Source organism: Chanodichthys erythropterus, chromosome 16 (genome assembly GCF_024489055.1).
Source record: "Chanodichthys erythropterus isolate Z2021 chromosome 16, ASM2448905v1, whole genome shotgun sequence".
Taxonomy (NCBI): Eukaryota; Metazoa; Chordata; class Actinopteri; order Cypriniformes; family Xenocyprididae; genus Chanodichthys; species Chanodichthys erythropterus.
Window position 1 is genome coordinate 43302014 of NC_090236.1, and position 27119 is coordinate 43329132.

At 38.1% G+C, this 27119-nt stretch overlaps 1 protein-coding gene across 2 annotated transcripts in view; it reads right to left on the reverse strand.

Moving 5' to 3' along the window:
• c16h1orf35 (chromosome 16 C1orf35 homolog) overlaps positions 1 to 27119 on the reverse strand; it is an 80472-nt gene that overhangs the window by 2506 nt on the left and 50847 nt on the right. For both annotated transcript variants that reach the window (XM_067364134.1, XM_067364133.1), the window contains exon 7: positions 5469 to 5597. In XM_067364134.1, coding sequence (XP_067220235.1) covers positions 5469 to 5597 — 129 coding nt within the window. The remainder of the gene's footprint in view (positions 1 to 5468; positions 5598 to 27119) is intronic.

Consider the following 27119-nt stretch of genomic DNA (forward strand, 5'->3'; position numbering starts at 1 on the left):
GACCCTGATTTATTGCAATATTAAGATTGAGTTTTATTTTGATTTTAGAAATTTCTTGTTTTTCACTGGCATGTCTCTTGTGGGTTGAGGACTAATGCATCTTTGGGCCTACATTCAGTACGAGGACAATACTATTAAAATGAGATGCTTTTACTCAAGTGGTAGTGGAATTGGGGACTTGGAACTTGTAATGGAGTAATTTTTGCTGTTAAGTATCTCCACATTTTCTTAGGAATGGTTTTCAGGTACTCTTCACATCTCAAGTACCAGTCTATTTTGGCATAGAACCTTTTGCTGTCTGCTCAAAAGCTGATAATGAAGAGAACTTTCACCTTTCATCAGGACAATGATCCAAAATAAACATCTGAATTAACAAAAGTATGGCTTCAGCAAAGAAAGATTAATGTTTTGGAATGGCCCAGCCAGATCCCAGAAAATCTGTGGGGGGCCTGAAGAGGATTGTGCACAAGAGATGCCCTCGCAATTTAACAGTTCTGGAAATTATTTTTTGCAAAGAAGAGTTGGAAAATATTCCCAAGTCAGGATGTGCCAAATTGATAAGACTCCTATTCAAATAGACTGAGTGCTGTTATTACAAGTTTTTTTTTTCCTCTCTAAAATGTGTCACTTTGGTTTTCATTGGCATTGCATAGGTTATAATTTTTACATTAAAGGTGCAAAGTTTCTGTCTAATATGATTTATCTTTGTTTCATTCTTTACATCACAAAAAAAATGCTGTTTTAACAGGGCTTTTTATATTCACTGTATCCAACTTTATATAGAGCTGTGTGTTAATACAGTTTACAGTTTGTGATGATAAAAAACAAGATTTGCTAGTATATGTAAATGATAATCCACAACAAGCTATGCATTAAATGATTTTAATGCACCACATGGATGCACAGAACCACCTGACATAAACAGAGTGCATTCAAATTGTTTTATGCACAGCTAGCCGTGGATTATCTCGCTTATACCATGGTCATTTGCCAGCACTGACTAGTTAAAACTGTTATTGAGGTTTACAGCGTAATATTTGTCATGTTCATGAGTCAAAGAGAACATTACTATCTAATGCACAAAATCTCCTACATGTTCCGTGATAGAATCTGAAAGTCCAGAGGTGACCATGCATTTGCAGTAGCTGACCCAAGGCTAAGGAGCGCATTTGAGACAATCATCATCGCTGTAGCTACCGAGTTAGTCTTGAATGTTGTGTGTTGATGTTTTTTTGTGGTTTTTAATTTTTGTAATTCCCTCTTTTTTGATTTTATTGTACAGCACTGTGGTCAACTATGTTGTTTTATTATGTGCTCTATAAATAAAGTTGGAGACGGAAAATTTTTTACGCAACACTGCCAGTGTATAGCTGTGTAGCTGTGAAATATGGCGTGTTCATCATATCCAGTGACCTTCACTAATTATTGATTCTGGAAGACTGGACAAAAATATTTTAAACCTAGAAGACTTTGGCCATGTAATGTCATTGCTGTTTTCATGTTTACTGATGTTTGTTCAGGTAATGCACAGATTCCCAAACTATTTGAAAACTTTTGAATTTTAAGTTTATATTTCAATAATTTAATAAAATTTGCATGCTCACAGTTCTCTGATTAATGTTGTTAATGGACACATTGACATGCAGGTAAACAAATACAATATATTTCTAATTTTAGTGTGCAAGAATTTTACTTTGATTGTTTGCATTTTAAAATTAATATTAAAATTATTAAAATGTATTTTTTTTTTTTTTTAGTTTTTTTAATAGAGCCATAGTGTGATCATTTTCTTCAACCCAAACAAAGTAAAACCACTGTCTTCAAAAAGACTTATGTTAAGTAAAATAATGCCAAATGTTTTTTGGAACAAAAAGCTTGTTGAATTGCACTAATTGAAAAAAAAAAAATGCATTGCATTTTTAGGGCTTGCATTTTTATGGGCTGAATTTCAACATGTTTGTATATTTAAGCTGTGAATATTTCAATTCAAAATATACTCAGCATTCCCCTGCTGTCGGGACATATTTAGAACGCTAACTTTATCTTTATAGACTAAATACAGTGATATGAAACACCACCGAACTCACACCTCATTGAGGATGTAGGTTATAGGCAACAGGCAAGCAGGTTGACTCAGAATATGAACGTAATGCGCAAAGTTTGATGCTAAGCATTTCCCAATGAAATACTGACATAAAGGTGGCTTGACATTGGACGGCCGATATTCACAAATTTAGGCACTATCTCTAAAGTTACACACAACATTTCTAACTTCAATAGCATTTGAAGAAAATTACTTACAGCCATAAAACCAACTGTAAAGTATTCATGTAGGCTGCAGGTATGATTTAGATTCTTGATATTGAATAAAATAAACTGTCAAGTCATATCTAAATATCGTTATAAATTTCACTTAGCCTACTGTATGCTCATACACAAAATATTCCATAATTTAAAGCTCTATAGTATTTGAAGATAATGAATTACTGTCTGTAAAGTGAGCATGTAGGTGTGATGCACAACTTTTAGACTGTTGATAATAAATATGAACTCATGCTGTAGTGGAAAAAAGAAATATTAACACATGATTTGACAGTTTATTTTATTTAATATCAAAAATCTACCACATACCATCATTTTAGATTGTTGATATTAAAATAAATATAAGCTCATGCAGTATTAAAAAAAAAAATAGCAATTTTTTTATTTGTTTATTTTATTAAATATTAAAAAAAAATCTTAAAAAAGGTGTGCATCATGCCTGTCATTATCTTATAAGTCATTATCTTCAAATGATACTGAAGTTAATAGAAATGTATACCAATGTCATATGTAACTTTAGAGACAGTCCCTAAATTTGCGAATATGGACCATCCAATGTCAAGCCAACTTTATGCTATTATTTCTCAGGGAAACGCTTAGCGTCAAACTTTGCATGTTACGTCCATATTCTGAGTCCACCTGCTTGCCTGTAGCCTAATATATATATATATATATATATATATATATATATATATATATATATATATATATATATATATATATATATATATATATATATATATATATATATATATATATATTTATATTATAGCCTACATCTCCCAAATAAAGTGCGAGTTGGTCTTTTATATCACTGTATTTAGTCTATAAAGATAAGTTAAGCGTTCTATATGTCACGATGGCAGGGGAATCCTGGAGTATGAGGGGAAACCCTAGTACTGCAGCTCAGCGCCGTGATATAAAGTTAAGGAAAGTTATATGTCTACCTCAGATTTAACATTTGAACTGTACATCTGCATCGGGGAATAACGTTATCATCCCGTTCACAGTAGAGAAAGCTGCTTACATGTAGGCTATACAGGGAAAGTAACAGTGAAGACACTGAATTAAAAGTAAACAACTTTTGTGTCTTTATCAGCTTTTATGCATATATACTGGCCCTGATAATCATCATACACTTACCGCTTTTTCCATTAATGTAAATACTTTTTAATGAATGAAATGAATAACTTGCTCAAACTGTTGCTCTGCTCTTCATCAACACCATAGACTGTAAAAAAATATAGACGTAGTGACCGTGATGTCACCCATAGAGTTCTGAACAGCATTTTTTAAGCGAAAATGAGGCCGCTGCCATCTTAGCTGCGCGTCACTGCACGTCACTCCCGGGTAAATGAAAATGGGCAAAGAGGCGGGATGTAGTTGGAGCCCATGCGACTTGTTGCTGAAACCACACCCGCCTAGCATATCTATTTTAGATGCCATCTAAAATATTAACAAAGATATCAATATCATTAGAAAGTACTAAAGGTTTACTGTCAATTTATGGTGTTTTTAAAGATAACGTTATAGATGCTCTAACACCAGTAGGCTAATTAATTTGTGTGGGGTGTGCAAATAACACACACACAAAAAAAAATCAACTGGGACTTCATACCTTTAATGAAATAGAGATCGCGAGATGTATCCAATCCGTTGCACTTGGGTAAAATGTCCATTTCAAAACAAAAAAAAACTACTTTTTGTTCATGAAAGTGTTAAATCCATGAAATCTTTATATATTATCCATTGTTTGCATTACATATCTGCGGAATGATTTGCTCTCCATCATCGTTCTTCAAGAAAGGATGCAATCTGATCATCTTTTATAATGTAAAACTCTATACGTACATATATAGGTACCAGATATCTGTATAACTCTCAAATGTTCTCTCAAACTAATGAGTTTTTCAAAATAGTGCAGCAGTTTTAGTTATATCCAGGCAGTGCTGTCAGAGTTGTATATCTCCTGGTATTGTCATTGTAGTAAATCTCAGGAACAAAACTTTTAGCCAATGCCACAACGATCCAGCAACATGTGTTCAGCATGCGAGCACATGTACACAGACTGACATCTTTCTCGATATGGCTGAGATGCCAAATTCAGTGGCTGAAATTAGCTGCTGAGGTAACATGACAGCTCACAGACAGCAGCGCCAATCCACCTGTCGCTCAAGTGACCACGCCCTTAATTATGCAGAACTTTAAGGCTTAATATAATTTAAACGGATGAGTTATAAAAAAAAAATTCACCCCCCTCAGAGTTGTCATGAAGGGCAAAATTAGCAGTATAGACCAAAACACAATTTGAACCAGAGTGTAAACATGTTTTTTTTCTGCTGTAAACTTGGCTGTTTTAACATTATGGTCAATGAGATTCTGCTCCCTTTTGCAGTCTGTCTCTAGCGGCCAGTCGATGAACCGCAGTTTAAGTTACTTCTGTATTGGCTTCATGAGAAACTGGGGGAGGTTGCCGCTTGGTCAACATGCACTTGCACCACCTGCTGGTGAGGCCGACTCACCTAAAACAGCAGATGGAGATTATGCTCGGTACTCTACTTCTTTTCCTGAATTCCCCGGATGTGAAATGTTGAATTTTTTGTCAAATTGGACCACTGAATTTGTAATGCGAAATAAAATGGACCTAAAATTGCCAGCTGAATATTATAGGTTGTATTTTTAAACAGAATGAATATTTTAGAAGTGAAATCTGAAAGGTGAATATGGATTATTGAATTTTTAACAATGAAAATGTGTGTGAAATATTTTGAATCGAAATATTCACAGCTTAAATATACAAACATGTTGAATTTCAGCCCATAAAAAAACAATGCATTAAAATTCAAACACAGTTAATGCAATGCCTATTTTTTTTTTCAATTAGTGCAATTCAACAAGCTTTTTGTTTCAAAAACACTGAGCATTATTTTACTTCCATACTGTATAATTTAATAAGAATAAGAAGAAACAAACTAAAGATGTGATGAACTAAACCAATCAAATTGTGTTACAACGCCCTCTTGTGAACAAACTGAGTTATACCTCAGAGAAAGAAAAATTCTCTAGGTTCACAAATTATAAAATCATTAGTAACAAAAATGGTATTAAGGAGTTCATTGACACAATGGAAAAACTACACAATTTACCTTTTACTGTATATTTCAAAGTCAGAATCTGAAGAGTCCTTTCTGCTTCTGTGTTTCTTCATCTTTTTTTTCTTCTTTTTCTCCTTCTTGCTCTTCTTTTCCTTTTTACTCTTCTTTTTGCTGTCAGATCTGTAATAAATATCAGTTCTCAATTTAGATATTGTGGCTTTTGTCAGTAGTATCTGTTTTTGTACTCATGAATTCTCATATTTAAAATTCATTCAAATGTAATTTTTGACCATAAAAAAAAAATGTTAAATGTATTCTTATGCTACACAAACACAACAGGAGAAACTGGGGCTAATTAATATTTTTTTGCTCCAATGAATAAACAAGCTCAATTTCGGTTTATTCTGTATTCATCAAGTCTTTATCACAAGGAAAAAAAAAAAAAAAAAAATATGTAATTCATTTGATGTTCACAGATGTTATATTTTCTATTTTCTATTGGAATTTGATTTTGGAGCACAACTTTGTGACAATTTCTCAGTATAGCCCCAGTTTCCCCCACATGAAAAAAAAAAAAAAAAAAAAAAAAAAAAAAAAAAAGGGTAGTCTAAACCAAAATGAACATGTTTTACGTTAAAGGTGCCATCGAACGTTTTTTTTTTACAAGATGTAATATAAGCCTAAGGTGTCCCCTGAATGTGTCTGAAGTTTCAGCTCAAAATACCCCATAGATTTTTTTTAATTAAAGGTACAATTTGTGATTTTTTCTGCTAGAGGTCACTAGAAGCCTATTCAAAACAAAGACGTAGTTTGATGACGCCAAGTTTTAGAGCGGAAACTTGGGACATGTGGTCTCAATCTCAACGGACGGTGCAAAAGAATAGGGATTGGAGTCTGGAAGAACTCATGTTCGTGGATGCGATTATTAACGTTACTGTAGTATGAAGCAGAGCAGGACCGAGTGTTGCGGGAGCTGAATGAGGAGCTGGAGCGATTGATCAACACACGCCTTACGAGCAGCGGGGCTTTTATTATGACACAGTCGTTGGCACCGCTTCCGCTTTTCCGGTCATGAGTTTACAGGAGCTGTCCTTGTCGACAGAACCAGCGGCAGATGGTAAACAGTAAATGAGTAACACAATCCACCATAAAACATGCAAGAAGTAAATAAGGAACTGCTTGAAGCAAGCTAGTGGTTTGCTGGATGCTAGACACTACTTTCGCATTTGTCCATGGCACTTTTGTCATGTGGTTTCTACGTCAGTAAAGGCGGTAACAAAGGGTAACTGACGTCATTGACAGGCGACTGCACTGCCCTGTGTCACTGTTTAGAATGGGAATTTTCTCATGATTTACAAGTAGTTTAAAACATTAGAGATATTGTTAGTAATCAGCTGGACAAAATATATAACACTAGCCTAGTGGTTTTTGGATATTTTACTGCAAAAATGTTACATATTGTACCTTTAATTTTTTTTTAACTGCCTATTTTGGGGCATCATTAAATATGAGCCGATTTATGCTGCTGCCCCTTTAATTCTCGTGCTCTCCGCCCACGGAGCTCGCGCTTGCCTTAAACAGTGCATAAACAAAGTTTACACAGCTAATATAACCCTCAAATGGATCTTTACAAAGTGTCCGTCATGCATGCGTCGGATTATGTGAGTATTGTATACTGTTATATTGTTTACATTTGATTCTGAATGAATTTGAGGCTGTGCTCCGTGGCTAACGGCTAATGCTACACTGTTGGAGAGATTTATAAAGAATGAAGTTGTGTTTATGAATTATACAGACTGCAAGTGTTTAAAAATGAAAATAGTGACGGCTCTTGTCTCCGTGAATACAGTAAGAAACAATGGTAACTTTAACCACATTTAACAGTACATTAGCAACATGCTAACAAAACATTTAGAAAGACAGTTTACAAATATCACAAAAAATATCATATCATCATGTCAGTTATTATTGCTCCATCTGCCATTTTTAGGGCCCGAGCACCGATGGTGTGAGGACCTATTGGAATTACTCCGTTTATTAGGGCCCGAGCACCGATGGTGTGAGGACCCTATTGGAATTGCTTCGTTTATTATTATTATTAGGGCCAGAGCACCGATGGTGTGAGGACCCTATTGGAATTGCTTCGTTTATTATTATTATTAGGGCCAGAGCACCGATGGTGTGAGGACCCTATTGGAATTGCTCCGTTTATTAGGGCCTGAGCACCAATGATGTGAGGACCCCATTGGAATTGATCCGTTTATTAGGGCCTGAGCACCGATGGTGTGAGGACCCTATTGGAATTGCTCCGTTTATTATTAGGGCCCAAGCGAATTAAGCGCGCAGGGCCCTCTTGTTCTTCTAAGGATTATTAGGGCCCAAGCGAAAATTCGCGCAGGGCCCTCTTGTTCTTCTAAGGATTATTATTATTTTTTTTTTAGGGCCCAAGCGAATTAAGCGCGCAGGGCCCTCTTGTTCTTCTAAGGATTATTATTTAGGGCCCAAGCGAATTAAGCGCGCAGGGCCCTCTTGTTCTTCTAAGGATTATTAGGGCCCAAGCGAAAATTCGCGCAGGGCCCTCTTGTTCTTCTAACGATTATTATTATTATTAGGGCCCAAGCGAAAATTCGCGCAGGGCCCTCTTGTTCTTCTAAGGATTATTAGGGCCCAAGCGAATTAAGCGCGCAGGGCCCTCTTGTTCTTCTAAGGATTATTAGGGCCCAAGCGAAAATTCGCGCAGGGCCCTCTTGTTCTTCTAAGGATTATTATTATTTTTTTTATTTTTTTTTTCCGTCTTCCGGGGCTTTTTGGGGGCCTTAACATGCTCAAAAACTCTTGAAAATTGGCACACACATTGGAATCCGCGGCCATTAGGACGCAGGAGAGGCTGGTACCCGGGCGTGGCAGGGGGGCTCGACAGCGCCCCCTTGAAAAAAGTCTGAAAATTTGGTCCATATATTAAACATGCTTGCACGTATTAGTATGAAACTCGGTACACATATAGACCTCATCGTGCCGAACAACTTTCGCGCTCTAAGTTAATCGCCACGCCAACAGGAAGTCAGCTATTAAGGGTTGTTTGAAAAACGCATGCTCTGGAATTTGATATACTCCTCCTAGACGATTAATCCGATCGCCACCAAACTCGGTCAGCATGAAGTCAAGACACTGATGATTAAAAATTGCCAGGGGATTTTTGATATCTCGAACGGTTTGGCCGTGGCGAGGCAACGAATTTATGGCGAGAAAAAGGAAACAGGAAATGTGTTATAACGTCTTAATACATATATTGATCTTTATGAAACTTCACGAGTGCGTTCGTTATAGGAGTCTGATCACATGGATGTGACTATTGTGAGTCAAAGTTATAGCGCCACCAACTGGCAGCAGGAAGTGTATCACTTTTTGAAATGTTTTGAGATCACCCTCTTATTTTTACCTGATTTGCTTCAAACTTCATCAGTGTAATGTCAATACACAGCAGATGTAGACCTATGACAGGATTTTTGATATTTGAAATATTGTTGCCATGGCAACAGGTCAAACTGTAATAATATTCTTGAGTGTTTTTGAGGCTCTTAACATGCTTCAAATTGCATGAAACTCGACACACACATCAATATTGTCAACCAGTAGACATGGACAAAGCCATAGAAATGGGCGTGGTGGAGGGGCTCAGTAGCGCCACCTTTTGACAAAAGTGGGGGGGTTAGTTTTTCCTACAGTCACCAAACTCGGTACACATATTATTCTCATCAAGCCGGACAATTTTCTAATTTACATTCATTAGCTCCGACCAACAGGAAGTCAGCTATTTTGGTTTGAATGTTAATTTTTTGAAAAAACAGGCTATGAATTTTATACTACTACTCCTACAGGGTTTATCCAATTTACACCAAGCTTTTTTTAACTTGTTGCGAACACATTGAAGTTGTTTAATTGCAAACGGATTTTGGATATCTCAAACGGTTTGGCCGTGGCGAGGCAACGAATTTATGGCGAGAAAAGGGAAACAGGAAATGTGTTATAACTTCTGCATACATTGATTGATGTTTATGAAACTTCAGGAGTGTGTTGGTTGTAGTAGTCTGATCACATGGATGTAACTATTGTGAGTCAAAGTTATAGCGCCACCAAATGACAGCAAGAAGTGTATCACTTTTAAAATGCTTTGAGATCACCCTCTTATTTTTACCTGATTTGCTTCAAACTTCATCAGTGTAATGTCAATACACAGCAGATGTAGACCTATGACAGGATTTTTGATATTTGAAATATTGTTGCCATGGCAACAGGTCAAACTGTAATAATATTCTTGAGTGTTTTTGAGGCTCTTAACTCGCTTCAAATTGCATGAAACTCGACACACACATCAATATTGTCAACCAGTAGACATGGACAAAGCCATAGAAATGGGCGTGGTGGAGGGGCTCAGTAGCGCCACCTTTTGACAAAAGTGGGGGGGTTAGTTTTTCCTATAGTCACCAAACTCGGTACACACATTATTCTCATCAAGCCGGACAATTTTCTAATTTACATTCATTAGCTCCGACCAACAGGAAGTCAGCTATTTTGGTTTGAATGTTAATTTTTTGAAAAAACAGGCTATGAATTTTATACTACTACTCCTACAGGGTTTATCCAATTTACACCAAGCTTTTTTTAACTTGTTGCTAACACATTGAAGTTGTTTAATTGCAAACGGATTTTGGATATCTCAAACGGTTTGGCCGTGGCGAGGCAACGAATTTATGGCAAGAAAAGGGAAACAAAGTGCTATAACTTCTGCATACATTAATTGATTTTGATGAAACTTTGGCTTAGTCTTCGTTGTACAAGGCTGATCACATGGATTTGACTATTGTGATTCAAAGTCATAGCGCCACCAACTGGAAGCAGAAAATGTGTCACTTTCAGCATACATTGACATCACCCTCTTATTTTTACCTGATTTGCTTCAAAATTCATCAGAATAATGTTAAAACTTGGCACATGTAATCCTTTGAAAATGGGCAGGGAGGAGGGGCTCTATAACGGCACCTTGTAGTGCAGTAAATGTGGAGTGAATTTGACATAGTCCTTTGATGTTTAACCGTTTTAAGTGCCTATTGCCCGCTGTGCACAGTTGCCCTGAAGCCACCGGGGTGGCGGTGCCACCGGGCTTGGGCCCGCCATCGCTGCTCGCAGCTATATTTATTTATTTATTTATTTATTTTTTTTTTTTTTTTTTCGTCTTCCGGGGCTTTTTGGGGGCCTTAACATGCTCAAAAACTCTTGAAAATTGGCACACACATTGGAATCCGCGGCCATTAGGACGCCGGAGAGGCTGGTACCCGGGCGTGGCAGGGGGGCTCGACAGCGCCCCCTTGAAAAAAGTCTGAAAATTTGGTCCATATATTAAACATGCTTGCACGTATTAGTATGAAACTCGGTACACATATAGACCTCATCGTGCCGAACAACTTTCGCGCTCTAAGTTAAATCGCCACGCCAACAGGAAGTCAGCTATTAAGGGTTGTTTGAAAAACGCATGCTCTGGAATTTGATATACTCCTCCTAGACGATTAATCCGATCGCCACCAAACTCGGTCAGCATGAAGTCAAGACACTGATGATTAAAAATTGCCAGGGGATTTTTGATATCTCGAACGGTTTGGCCGTGGCGAGGCAACGAATTTATGGCGAGAAAAAGGAAACAGGAAATGTGTTATAACGTCTTAATACATATATTGATCTTTATGAAACTTCACGAGTGCGTTCGTTATAGGAGTCTGATCACATGGATGTGACTATTGTGAGTCAAAGTTATAGCGCCACCAACTGGCAGCAGGAAGTGTATCACTTTTTGAAATGTTTTGAGATCACCCTCTTATTTTTACCTGATTTGCTTCAAACTTCATCAGTGTAATGTCAATACACAGCAGATGTAGACCTATGACAGGATTTTTGATATTTGAAATATTGTTGCCATGGCAACAGGTCAAACTGTAATAATATTCTTGAGTGTTTTTGAGGCTCTTAACATGCTTCAAATTGCATGAAACTCGACACACACATCAATATTGTCAACCAGTAGACATGGACAAAGCCATAGAAATGGGCGTGGTGGAGGGGCTCAGTAGCGCCACCTTTTGACAAAAGTGGGGGGGTTAGTTTTTCCTACAGTCACCAAACTCGGTACACATATTATTCTCATCAAGCCGGACAATTTTCTAATTTACATTCATTAGCTCCGACCAACAGGAAGTCAGCTATTTTGGTTTGAATGTTAATTTTTTGAAAAAACAGGCTATGAATTTTATACTACTACTCCTACAGGGTTTATCCAATTTACACCAAGCTTTTTTTAACTTGTTGCGAACACATTGAAGTTGTTTAATTGCAAACGGATTTTGGATATCTCAAACGGTTTGGCCGTGGCGAGGCAACGAATTTATGGCGAGAAAAGGGAAACAGGAAATGTGTTATAACTTCTGCATACATTGATTGATGTTTATGAAACTTCAGGAGTGTGTTGGTTGTAGTAGTCTGATCACATGGATGTAACTATTGTGAGTCAAAGTTATAGCGCCACCAAATGACAGCAAGAAGTGTATCACTTTTAAAATGCTTTGAGATCACCCTCTTATTTTTACCTGATTTGCTTCAAACTTCATCAGTGTAATGTCAATACACAGCAGATGTAGACCTATGACAGGATTTTTGATATTTGAAATATTGTTGCCATGGCAACAGGTCAAACTGTAATAATATTCTTGAGTGTTTTTGAGGCTCTTAACTCGCTTCAAATTGCATGAAACTCGACACACACATCAATATTGTCAACCAGTAGACATGGACAAAGCCATAGAAATGGGCGTGGTGGAGGGGCTCAGTAGCGCCACCTTTTGACAAAAGTGGGGGGGTTAGTTTTTCCTATAGTCACCAAACTCGGTACACACATTATTCTCATCAAGCCGGACAATTTTCTAATTTACATTCATTAGCTCCGACCAACAGGAAGTCAGCTATTTTGGTTTGAATGTTAATTTTTTGAAAAAACAGGCTATGAATTTTATACTACTACTCCTACAGGGTTTATCCAATTTACACCAAGCTTTTTTTAACTTGTTGCTAACACATTGAAGTTGTTTAATTGCAAACGGATTTTGGATATCTCAAACGGTTTGGCCGTGGCGAGGCAACGAATTTATGGCAAGAAAAGGGAAACAAAGTGCTATAACTTCTGCATACATTAATTGATTTTGATGAAACTTTGGCTTAGTCTTCGTTGTACAAGGCTGATCACATGGATTTGACTATTGTGATTCAAAGTCATAGCGCCACCAACTGGAAGCAGAAAATGTGTCACTTTCAGCATACATTGACATCACCCTCTTATTTTTACCTGATTTGCTTCAAAATTCATCAGAATAATGTTAAAACTTGGCACATGTAATCCTTTGAAAATGGGCAGGGAGGAGGGGCTCTATAACGGCACCTTGTAGTGCAGTAAATGTGGAGTGAATTTGACATAGTCCTTTGATGTTTAACCGTTTTAAGTGCCTATTGCCCGCTGTGCACAGTTGCCCTGAAGCCACCGGGGTGGCGGTGCCACCGGGCTTGGGCCCGCCATCGCTGCTCGCAGCTATATTTATTTATTTATTTATTTATTTATTTTTTTTTTTTTTTCGTCTTCCGGGGCTTTTTGGGGGCCTTAACATGCTCAAAAACTCTTGAAAATTGGCACACACATTGGAATCCGCGGCCATTAGGACGCCGGAGAGGCTGGTACCCGGGCGTGGCAGGGGGGCTCGACAGCGCCCCCTTGAAAAAAGTCTGAAAATTTGGTCCATATATTAAACATGCTTGCACGTATTAGTATGAAACTCGGTACACATATAGACCTCATCGTGCCGAACAACTTTCGCGCTCTAAGTTAAATCGCCACGCCAACAGGAAGTCAGCTATTAAGGGTTGTTTGAAAAACGCATGCTCTGGAATTTGATATACTCCTCCTAGACGATTAATCCGATCGCCACCAAACTCGGTCAGCATGAAGTCAAGACACTGATGATTAAAAATTGCCAGGGGATTTTTGATATCTCGAACGGTTTGGCCGTGGCGAGGCAACGAATTTATGGCGAGAAAAAGGAAACAGGAAATGTGTTATAACGTCTTAATACATATATTGATCTTTATGAAACTTCACGAGTGCGTTCGTTATAGGAGTCTGATCACATGGATGTGACTATTGTGAGTCAAAGTTATAGCGCCACCAACTGGCAGCAGGAAGTGTATCACTTTTTGAAATGTTTTGAGATCACCCTCTTATTTTTACCTGATTTGCTTCAAACTTCATCAGTGTAATGTCAATACACAGCAGATGTAGACCTATGACAGGATTTTTGATATTTGAAATATTGTTGCCATGGCAACAGGTCAAACTGTAATAATATTCTTGAGTGTTTTTGAGGCTCTTAACATGCTTCAAATTGCATGAAACTCGACACACACATCAATATTGTCAACCAGTAGACATGGACAAAGCCATAGAAATGGGCGTGGTGGAGGGGCTCAGTAGCGCCACCTTTTGACAAAAGTGGGGGGTTAGTTTTTCCTACAGTCACCAAACTCGGTACACATATTATTCTCATCAAGCCGGACAATTTTCTAATTTACATTCATTAGCTCCGACCAACAGGAAGTCAGCTATTTTGGTTTGAATGTTAATTTTTTGAAAAAACAGGCTATGAATTTTATACTACTACTCCTACAGGGTTTATCCAATTTACACCAAGCTTTTTTTAACTTGTTGCGAACACATTGAAGTTGTTTAATTGCAAACGGATTTTGGATATCTCAAACGGTTTGGCCGTGGCGAGGCAACGAATTTATGGCGAGAAAAGGGAAACAGGAAATGTGTTATAACTTCTGCATACATTGATTGATGTTTATGAAACTTCAGGAGTGTGTTGGTTGTAGTAGTCTGATCACATGGATGTAACTATTGTGAGTCAAAGTTATAGCGCCACCAAATGGCAGCAAGAAGTGTATCACTTTTAAAATGCTTTGAGATCACCCTCTTATTTTTACCTGATTTGCTTCAAACTTCATCAGTGTAATGTCAATACACAGCAGATGTAGACCTATGACAGGATTTTTGATATTTGAAATATTGTTGCCATGGCAACAGGTCAAACTGTAATAATATTCTTGAGTGTTTTTGAGGCTCTTAACATGCTTCAAATTGCATGAAACTCGACACACACATCAATATTGTCAACCAGTAGACATGGACAAAGCCATAGAAATGGGCGTGGTGGAGGGGCTCAGTAGCGCCACCTTTTGACAAAAGTGGGGGTTAGTTTTTCCTATAGTCACCAAACTCGGTACACACATTATTCTCATCAAGCCGGACAATTTTCTAATTTACATTCATTAGCTCCGACCAACAGGAAGTCAGCTATTTTGGTTTGAATGTTAATTTTTTGAAAAAACAGGCTATGAATTTTATACTACTACTCCTACAGGGTTTATCCAATTTACACCAAGCTTTTTTTAACTTGTTGCTAACACATTGAAGTTGTCTAATTGCAAACGGATTTTGGATATCTCAAACGGTTTGGCCGTGGCGAGGCAACGAATTTATGGCAAGAAAAGGGAAACAAAGTGTTATAACTTCTGCATACATTAATTGATTTTGATGAAACTTTGGCTTAGTCTTCGTTGTACAAGGCTGATCACATGGATTTGACTATTGTGATTCAAAGTCATAGCGCCACCAACTGGAAGCAGAAAATGTGTCACTTTCAGCATACATTGAGATCACCCTCTTATTTTTACCTGATTTGCTTCAAAATTCATCAGAATAATGTTAAAACTTGGCACATGTAATCCTTTGAAAATGGGCAGGGAGGAAGGGGTCTATAGCGGCACCTTGTAGTGCAGTAAATGTGGAGTGAATTTGACATAGTCCTTTGATGTTTAACCGTTTTAAGTGCCTATTGCCCGCTGTGCACAGTTGCCCTGAAGCCACCGGGGTGGCGGTGCCACCGGGCTTGGGCCCGCCATCGCTGCTCGCAGCTATATTTATTATTTTTTTTCCCCGACTATTCGGGCATTTTTGGGGCCCTTACCATGCTCAAAAACTCTTGAAATTTTGCACACGGGTCAGAACCCGCGGCCATGACAGCCGGAGAAAAGCTGGTACCCGGGCGTGGCAGAGGGGCTCGACAGCGCCCCCTTGAATTGGATCAGAAAACGTGGTCCATATATCAAACACTCTTGCACATACAAGTATAAAACTCTGTACACATATAGACTTTATCGGGCCAAACAACTTTCGTACTCTAAGTTATACGTCACCTCAACAGGAAGTCAGCTATTATGGGTTGTTTGAAAAACGCATGCTCTGGAATTTGATATACTCCTCCTAGGCAATTAATCCGATCACCACCAAACTCGGTCAGCATGAAGTCAAGACATTGATGATGAAAAATTGCCAGCGGATTTTTGATATCTCGAACGGTTTGGCTGTGACGAGGCAACGAATTTATGGCGAGAAAAGGGAAACAGGAAATGTGATATAACTTCTGCATACATTGATTGATCTTTATGAAACTTCACAAGTGTGTTGGTTGTAATAGTCAGATCACATGGATGTGACTATTGTGAGTCAAAGTTATACTGCCACCAACTGGCAGCAGGAAGCGTGTCACTTTCAAAATGCTTTGAGATCACCATTTTATTTTTATCCGATTTGCTTCAAACTTCACCACAATAATGTCAAAACATGGCAGATGTAGACCTTTGAAAAGAATTGTGATATCTCAAACATAGTTGCCTTGGCAACACGTCAAACTTTTATAATATTCTTTGGCGTTTTTGAAGCTGTTAACATGCTTCAAATTGGATGAAACTCGACACACATATCATTATTGTCATACAGTAGATATGGACAAAGCCTTAGAAACGGGCGGGGAGCAGGGGCTCTGCAGCGCCACCTTTTGACAAAAGTGGGGGGTTTAGTTTAACCTACAGTCACCAAACTCGGTACACTTATTGTTCTCATTGTTCTCATCTGGACAACTTTCTCATTTACAGTCATTAGCTCTGACCAACAGGAAGTCAGATATTTTGGTTTAAATGTGGATTTTTCAAACATTCTTACGCACATACTTAAGCTCTCTTAGACGTAGGGTCTCAGTCCCCCTACCCCCACCCTCTGTGTGTGTGTGTGTGTGTGTGTGTGTGTGTGTGTGTATGTATGTATGTGTGTGTGTGTGTGTGTGTGTGTGTGTGTGTGTGTGTGTGTGTGAGTGAGTGAGTGAAAGTGAGAGACAGAGAGACAGAGAGAGTTTTACAGCCTTTTATTGCAGACTCACTGTGCTTAAGAGTTTATTTCCAATCCTTACTCAATCACATCTGAAGCAGCTAATCAGGCCAGTTCATTTGTAGGCCACTGACAACATATTATTATATTATTAGTTTGATAATTAGGGTTAATTCAAATATAAAAACACACTGCAAAAGCATGCTTTTGGTGCATAAGATTGGGGCACAAACAACAGCTCAGGGAGGTCAAAAACATAAAGTGTGAGGATTATTGACTAGCCTTATTCCTGACTAGCCTACTGCGTTTCAGATTACGGGTTCCACTTCCAGTTTGGTGAACTTCCATTCAAAAAAACTGAAACTTATCGTTTCAAATCATATGGTTGCCCTACAATTAAAGCTTATCTGTCAGATTGACTGAATCAGCTGTCAATTTCTTTCATGTTCTATTTTCAGACATCATGAGAATGACATAACGCTTGGTATTGTAATATGTTATAACAAAAATATCTATGGCAAGAGCCCTTTTCAGCAGCTGCTTTCTATCCTCCAGAATATTTTATTTTGTCACTTTGCATACTGCTGTAATAGTATGAAAAAGGACAGCATATACTGTACATTTGTGGTCTGTTCTTTCTATATAATTTACAATACATCCCATTAATAATTCACTGGAATGCACAAAGAATCTCCTCAAAGTCTCACATCTCTTTCCAGGTTTGTTTCACAGGTAAATACAATTTATTAAAATGGAAATCACTTTGAAATAGTATCACACAATGCTGAAGTTCATGACCTTTTTTATTAAGGCAATGTACTACATAATGCACATATATTTCACTATAGCATATGTTCAACCCATCCGTGAAAACTCTAGATCTTCGCAATTTAATGTCACAAAGGCCTTTAGATTAGACTGACTAAATATGACATTGATCTGATAAAAGCTCTAGGAGGAGTTCGTTAAAATACGTCTGGAAAATGCAAAAAAAACGTGAATTAATTCAAAACATCTTACTTCCTGTTCGGTTTCGGATTTCGCTCCAAGAGGCTTTTTTGTAGGTATCGGGCTTTTAAATGTGTGTACCGAACAGTGAAAGCCCTAGTGAAATGTAGCAAGAGGGGCTGTACGTTAGATGGCGCTATCGAGCCATTTTGCCACGCCTAATGCTGCGACTCATAACAGACGTAAATTTTCACCACTTCTGATGCGTGTGCAAAGTTTCATGAGTTTGAGCACGTTTAGGCCCTCAAAAATGTGATTTACTTTGGAGAATAATAATAAATATAGCTGCGAGCAGCGATGGCGGGCCCAAGCCCGGTGGCACCGCCACCCCGGTGGCTTCAGGGCAACTGTGCACAGCGGGCAATAGGCACTTAAAACGGTTAAACATCAAAGGACTATGTCAAATTCACTCCACATTTACTGCACTACAAGGTGCCGCTATAGACCCCTTCCTCCCTGCCCATTTTCAAAGGATTACATGTGCCAAGTTTTAACATTATTCTGATGAATTTTGAAGCAAATCAGGTAAAAATAAGAGGGTGATCTCAATGTATGCTGAAAGTGACACATTTTCTGCTTCCAGTTGGTGGCGCTATGACTTTGAATCACAATAGTCAAATCCATGTGATCAGCCTTGTACAATGAAGACTAAGCCAAAGTTTCATCAAAATCAATTAATGTATGCAGAAGTTATAACACTTTGTTTCCCTTTTCTTGCCATAAATTCGTTGCCTCGCCACGGCCAAACCGTTTGAGATATCCAAAATCCGTTTGCAATTAAACAACTTCAATGTGTTAGCAACAAGTTAAAAAAAGCTTGGTGTAAATTGGATAAACCCTGTAGGAGTAGTAGTATAAAATTCATAGCCTGTTTTTTCAAAAAATTAACATTCAAACCAAAATAGCTGACTTCCTGTTGGTCGGAGCTAATGAATGTAAATTAGAAAATTGTCCGGCTTGATGAGAACAATATGTGTACCGAGTTTGGTGACTATAGGAAAAACTAACCCCCACTTTTGTCAAAAGGTGGCGCTACTGAGCCCCTCCACCACGCCCATTTCTATGGCTTTGTCCATGTCTACTGGTTGACAATATTGATGTGTGTGTCGAGTTTCATGCAATTTGAAGCATGTTAAGAGCCTCAAAAACACTCAAGAATATTATTACAGTTTGACCTGTTGCCATGGCAACAATATTTCAAATATCAAAAATCCTGTCATAGGTCTACATCTGCTGTGTATTGACATTACACTGATGAAGTTTGAAGCAAATCAGGTAAAAATAAGAGGGTGATCTCAAAGCATTTTAAAAGTGATACACTTCTTGCTGCCATTTGGTGGCGCTATAACTTTGACTCACAATAGTTACATCCATGTGATCAGACTACTACAACCAACACACTCCTGAAGTTTCATAAACATCAATCAATGTATGCAGAAGTTATAACACATTTCCTGTTTCCCTTTTCTCGCCATAAATTCGTTGCCTCGCCACGGCCAAACCGTTTGAGATATCCAAAATCCGTTTGCAATTAAACAACTTCAATGTGTTCGCAACAAGTTAAAAAAAGCTTGGTGTAAATTGGATAAACCCTGTAGGAGTAGTAGTATAAAATTCATAGCCTGTTTTTTCAAAAAATTAACATTCAAACCAAAATAGCTGACTTCCTGTTGGTCGGAGCTAATGAATGTAAATTAGAAAATTGTCCGGCTTGATGAGAATAATATGTGTACCGAGTTTGGTGACTGTAGGAAAAACTAACCCCCCCACTTTTGTCAAAAGGTGGCGCTACTGAGCCCCTCCACCACGCCCATTTCTATGGCTTTGTCCATGTCTACTGGTTGACAATATTGATGTGTGTGTCGAGTTTCATGCAATTTGAAGCATGTTAAGAGCCTCAAAAACACTCAAGAATATTATTACAGTTTGACCTGTTGCCATGGCAACAATATTTCAAATATCAAAAATCCTGTCATAGGTCTACATCTGCTGTGTATTGACATTACACTGATGAAGTTTGAAGCAAATCAGGTAAAAATAAGAGGGTGATCTCAAAACATTTCAAAAAGTGATACACTTCCTGCTGCCAGTTGGTGGCGCTATAACTTTGACTCACAATAGTCACATCCATGTGATCAGACTCCTATAACGAACACACTCGTGAAGTTTCATAAAGATCAATATATGTATTAAGACGTTATAACACATTTCCTGTTTCCTTTTTCTCGCCATAAATTCGTTGCCTCGCCACGGCCAAACCGTTCGAGATATCAAAAATCCCCTGGCAATTTTTAATCATCAGTGTCTTGACTTCATGCTGACCGAGTTTGGTGGCGATCGGATTAATCGTCTAGGAGGAGTATATCAAATTCCAGAGCATGCGTTTTTCAAACAACCCTTAATAGCTGACTTCCTGTTGGCGTGGCGATTAACTTAGAGCGCGAAAGTTGTTCGGCCCGATGAGGTCTATATGTGTACCGAGTTTCATACTAATACGTGCAAGCATGTTTAATATATGGACCAAATTTTCAGACTTTTTTCAAGGGGGCGCTGTCGAGCCCCCCTGCCACGCCCGGGTACCAGCCTCTCCGGCGTCCTAATGGCCGCGGATTCCAATGTGTGTGCCAATTTTCAAGAGTTTTTGAGCATGTTAAGGCCCCCAAAAAGCCCCGGAAGACGGAAAAAAAATAAAAAAAAAAAAAATAAAAAAAATAATAATAATCCTTAGAAGAACAAGAGGGCCCTGCGCGAATTTTCGCTTGGGCCCTAAATATAGCTGCGAGCAGCGATGATGGGCCAAAGCCTGGTGGCACCGCCACCCCGGTGGCTTCAGGTCAACTGTGCACAGCGGGCAATGGGCATTTAAAACAGTTAAACATAAAAGTACTATGTCAATATCACACCACATTAATGCAGCAGCTTTTACTTCAAACTTCAGCCATGTTTTTAGTGTTTTTGATCCAAACAGCATATTATTAACTTTTAACCATTTCAACTACCAGAAGACTGCTATTACACTACAGATTTTATTCTATACAGAGTTTATTCTATATTCATTGTTATCACTATGAGTGCTGGTGTTTTCAATTCATACTTGCAGCTGGAGGGTGCTCTCTGTGCACGTTTAGTCCACAAATTATTCTAAAGAAGAAGAGGACATATCAGGAACTAACGGCATGTACGGACCTTAGGTCATTTATTAGCTCAATTTAATTGTTACAGGGAATAAGAATTGAATCAACTGTAAATGATTCACTGTAAATGATTCAGAATTAATATTTAACACTTCATCAATTATTCGTCCAGCGAAAATTGAGATTAGAGTATTTTACCAATTCTGGATAAAATATTATTCTGTGGTCAACAGTAACAATATTTTATTATGATTATGATTATTATAATTATTATATTATTATAAGCAAGAGGTAACTTGATCTTTTACGTTTAAGGCAGTAATTTGACACACAGCACAAGAAACTCGTATGTGTGAAAATCAAAACAAGATTTATTGACTACTTCTAAGGATTACTGGAAACTAAGGCTAAACACACACACACACACATACATACATGCACACACATTCGCAGAGTTGATGAGTTATGAAAAGTCACAAGTTCAGTGCTAACTCATAACCTGAGGAAAATCACAAAAGCAGAGCTTTGGCTTGATTCTTTAGGTTTAAAGGAGTTTCACCAGTTTCCAGCAAGAGAGAAGTTTGCTTGTACCTGCATTTGCTCTGACAGCTGAGGTAGTCGGGTTGTTCCGTGACTCGTGTACAGCGGAATCCCGTTCTGGATTGGCTGTCTTTCAGGTGACGTCTTCTCGGGAAAGCCCTGTTGGTTGCGCGGAAGCTTTGAAGGATGTTGCTGGCTGGTGCAGCGCACTGATCTGAGCGTCTGGCTTGAGCGGCTCTCTTCTTGGGAGACTTTGGTCAGATATTTCATGGAGTGTTTTGGAGTCTGGATGTGACGGCTGTTGAATGATCAGCGGCGCAGCTCGTGGTTGAAGTCGGCGACTGTTAGATGGAAAATCAGCCCCGGTCAATCAGTTCTCAATGACCCATGCTACTTTTCCGCCGTGGTCAAAGTAGCGGTGCTTTGGCTACCGGGCTTCAACGACTGTGCTTCAGTCCGACTTCTGACCGATTTCTGACTTCTTCTGACCTTAGCTTGTTCGGACAGCATAGTTTTAAAGGAGCAATTTCGGCTCCATCCTTCAGATGCAATCCTCCAATGAGACGTTGCTACGGAGATTAGACACGCCTCGTCTATTGTCTATTGATCACATCGCGTGATATCTGCAGAACTTTCTCCTGTTTTATTAACAACTTTATAAAGTTTAATATTTTCCTGATACTGAATTTTAATGTTTCATTCACACAGAATTACAGAGAATTATAAATTCTGCATTTAGAGCTCAAACACGACACACTTCTTACACACATATTACTAGACTGACCTACTTAAAACAATGATTATAAGAGAAAGAAGATGCATACAGGAATACAAACATATAATGCATTGAATCCAACATGTTAGTAATCACATCATAGCAAATGTTATTCTGGATATAGTTAATACTTTAAGTAATCGACAATTGTCCCTTTTGAGATTCAAGATTAAGTCCTTAAGCGTAGTTTACACTTTGACCGGAGTCACGAGTGACCGGGTCAGGATGGATTGCTCACACAAGGGAGGTATTGATAGGACAGATTCGTCTTTAAATCCGTTGATGGGTGTTTTCCTGTTCCGTCCGATAATACAAAAGGGTTTTGTGAGAGAATCAATAGATTTAATGTGATCAGATCCACGTGATGGGTTCTGATTAGTTTATTTCTGATGAGCTAAGAAGTCCTTTAGACAGAGTCCTTTGTTAAAAGAAGTCATGTCATCACTTCTGTTAAGGCTAGGTGTTTCCTGTCAGGAAATGGATCTTTTGGACCAAATGAAGCTTTGTTCAATCATGTTGTTCATTGATAAAGTCATTGGTAAGTTCTGTCGAGCGAGGCCCTACAGGCATATCTTCCAGAGGTCGTTAACCATGGCTTTTACATACAGATAAACACTTTTCAAGACAATAAATACATGATTGAGATGATGTATGCCTGTATTGCCTCTGAATTTGGCTCTGAATAGCGCTGGCTCCGTGGGCGTGGCCGCATGAGCTGAAACACGGACTTCTGACGTGTGTCTCTTTTCATACAGATTACATAAACACAGAATTTTTGTTTTCGATTTGACTTGCACAATTTAAAACCTGACATTTCAACGTTTCTTTTGACATAAGTCTAATTTTTTTTGTCATTAGTATTCACTAAGTTACAGTTCATTTTCTAAGAACTATCAGATTGGACTTTGTTCAGAGGGAGACGAGAGATGCATCATTTTAGTTTTCTTTATTTTGCAAAAAGCACAACATTGTGTTAACTCTGAGTGTATACAAATAAAAGAAGATATTCTATAGTTTCAATTGATATATTACTTATGTCTTTATGACAAAAAATGACAGTATTTTAAGTCTGTTTTGCTGCAATGTGAAAAAAAACCTGCAAAACGCGCCAACGCGTTTTCAGACCTCAGAGAGTTAATCATCATGGCTTCTCTGAATTTAACAAAATATGCTGAGGTATATTGTCCTCCGCAACACCATTCTCACTTACCAATTTAAGGCCAGTTGCAGTAGAGAGAACTTCTGTTTCAGTAATGAGAATTTAATCATACAGGCTATTTTTAAATATATATTATGAGTTATTAAGTTAAATAATATTTACTAACTGTTGGAAAACTTTAGCAAAGGCTAGGGTGACAAAATTTCAGAGAAAAGATTTACAAAAAAATAAATCTAGTGTCGGGAAGTCTACACAAATGTGGATGTTCACACACATGTTGGCACATTTATCACTATGAAGACTTTCCACAGGCATAATTATTTTGTATACTAAGCTCATACTTTCTATCCCCTAACCTCTAAACACAACTCACAGAACACTTTTGGCCATTTTATATTTTAATAAAACATTTATGTTTTGGTATATTTTGCCATTTGATTTATGAAGACAGCTCATAATGTATAGGTAGAGACACTACAATATGAAGACAGTTAGTCCTCACAAAGCAAGTCAAAACAGTATACATACAGGTTTGTTGCACTATATTAGTGAGAACAGTGATATGTCCTAACCTGACACCCAACCCTCACAGAAAGTTGTGTAAATCATTAGATTTAAATATAAACATGATTTGGCCAATTTATGAGCATTTTAAAATAGCGAGCAGGCTGGACTTTAACCAATAAGTGAGGTAAGCGGTTTCTTAGGGCCTCTGGGAATCAGGGGGCCCATTGATGGCAAAACATATTTGGCAAATGCTCCAGTACATATTTGTGTTTGAGCTTTGGAGAGCATTAAAAGTTTCCATTTACAATGCATTTTGCAGCATTGAGCTCAGTAGCTAATCACAGACATATCTATTGCTTTCTTGAACAATGGCCAATCTGAGGTGTTTAAATTAGAAACCACTCACTGAAGTTTTGTTCAGAGTTGAGTTCTGTGTGCTCACAATGTGCATTTCAACTTAATTTACATTTATTTGTATAGCACTTGTCAAAATACATATCGTTTCAAAGCAGCTTTACAGAAAATGTATGCGTCTACATTACAATTTAGAGTGATTTGTTATCAGAGGTGACTGAAAGTAATGTCTATTTCAGAAATGAGATTAAGATTAAGATAAAAGAAATCATGTTAACTAATGTACTTATTTTAGGCAGAAACAATAAGCTACTTAATACAAGTTGTGATCATGATTACAATATATAGAATTTTGGCAGACGTGATGTACGATAAATAAGAGATTTATTTTCAAGTGTAGAACGCTTCATTGGTTATAACAGAACTTCATGAGATCACTTTTTAGTGATTAGAAAAGGAACACTCTTTTTGTGGATTATAGGGTATATGTAAATAGTTCATTCAGAATTTTAATAAAAGCCTTGTTTTTCATGCAGCTGAGAGGACTGATGAGGATTGAATAACATGTTGCAAAGTGTTGGTAATGACATCCCCATATAAATGTGGAATGTTTGAGCTCTATAAATTTGGGTCAAATCTGTTTGGTTATCAATGTTTGTTGTTCATCAGCTTGAAGAAAATTGTTTTGACAGTGATTCCAACAATATTGTTTTTCTTTGCCATTATCGTTGTGGTGTAGACTCCACTGTAGTGAACAGCACATTCTAGGGCCCAGTTTATGGCCGGGCCCCTCTCTGTCCGTAACAGCGGACAAAGGTTTGCTACATTTTGATTGGATCTTGGTGGACTAACACAAACAAACTGTCCAACGCCATCAGATAAAGATGTAAGGACAACATCCAGACCTCTTAGAGGGCAAGAAGAAGACCTCTTGTACCAAGCCTGGGAAAGACAGGACTTCTCATTGGTCCACAGACAGTTTCTGCCCTTTACCCATCTAGAGACTACTTCCTAAGGTTGGCCAGAGATCCGCCATAAAAATTCCTCGGGACCTTTGCAGCAATGTGTGAAACAAAGAGAGATCACAAAGATCCATCCAAATCCATTCAAAACTATGTTTGAAAACCTTAGAACTGATGCAAACTACACATCCATTTCATACTTATTCACAGAAATAAGTATTCTCAGCGACAGCCATTTGTAGTGCAACATCTGATACAAATTCAGCTGTTAATGTACAATTGAATGAATGCATGACAATTCAATCTTTTTCCATCATGTTTAGTCTCTATTTGTTTAGAATATTGCCAAAGGTATTCTGGTGGTGGTTTGGAAAGTGAAAAATGCATTGGTAAACTTTAAAGACACTGTAAAGATGTCCAACTTTGTGCTTTATGCAAATGAGTACCACAGGGGAAAGAAGGGTGGGCCACACTTTGAGTGTCCCCTCTGATGCCAGCAGCCAATCACAGCACTCGAATGGAGAAGCGCCAAATTGCAATCTCCTCCTCATCGGAAAGGGATAAAGGTACCCTTTCAACAAACACTCCTTGTTCTGAGTCTCCCATCAGGTGAAAGACATAACAGATATTGTCCTGGGTCTCAACTCTGTAAGGAGTGAGACATTAAACAGATATTCTTCTGAGTCTCCCATCGGGTAAGACACAACAGACACAACACCGTTTTGAGCCTCTGGTCCATCCAGAAGAGACAACAACAGATCCCGTGATCTGAGTCTACAGCTTGTGAGGCAGCAACAGAGTCAACCACGTCCTAAGCCTCCAGCTTGTGAGGAAAGAGACATTAACAAACACTACGTTCAGAGTGAGATAGTAACAACATCTGCAACAAGGTTGCGCTCAGGAGAGCAAACCTTCTCTCCACGTTACATTCGTCTGCGTGTTCCAGATTGTTAAGGACCTTCTGCACCTACCCCAGGGCCTCATCTGCGTGTTCCAGATTTTAGGACCCTTTGGTGCTCCAGGAGATCAGCATCCCACAGAGCTTCGTGTTCAAGACTGCGGAAACAGATTCTGGCTCCTCTCCCCACTGCAACCGTCATCGGACTCAACCAAGTGGAACGTAAATATCACTTAACCACTTTCCAGAGACCTTGGCATTGTTGTATATTATCAGTATATAATTTCCTAATTTCCATTAGATGTAATATAGCTGATGTTAGTTAATAACAAATAATCTCTCGTTTATTTGTTTGGTGCATAATAAGGTTCTCCACCTTATTATTTTCAGAGAAACAGTTTATCTTTCCATAAGATAACGTAACTCTTCCAAAGCCACACCCAACTTAATCACTTGTATTCTATGTATCTTATGCACTTTATTCCTTTATCATTCGTGGTATTCATTTAGTAGTTGTGTTAGTTATTCTTGTTTATCTCTTTGTTAATAAAATGTATTTTATTACATTTGTGTCTTCCTTGTGCTGATAATACAGAAGAGGCTCTACAAGTTAGCAATATCACCAATCTTTCAGATAAATCAGCTGACCACTTTACATAAATTCTAAATTAATGAAAAGCCCCTGTGAGAGTGTTCTCATACTACCAAGGTAAAAGACCTTGACTGGTGCCCTGAACTAGGGAAAAAGGAGGAAGTGGTCATCTGATGTACTCATAACCACACCTTAAGAGACGTGTAATCCAAAAATCACAACATCAGTGGTGATGTGAGTACCAATCCCTATTTTACTTTGCGTCCTTGAAGGGACAAAGTAAAAATCACTGCACCACTATTCTCTTAAATTTTGAGCAATTTTTAAAACTATCTTTGTAGTTATTGTTATAGTTATCCTTACTGGTAACAAATATATTAACCAAAAATATAGTATAGCCTTAACAAATATAGTAAAATCTGTAGACTGTAAGCCATTCAGTCCTTATTACAGAATTAA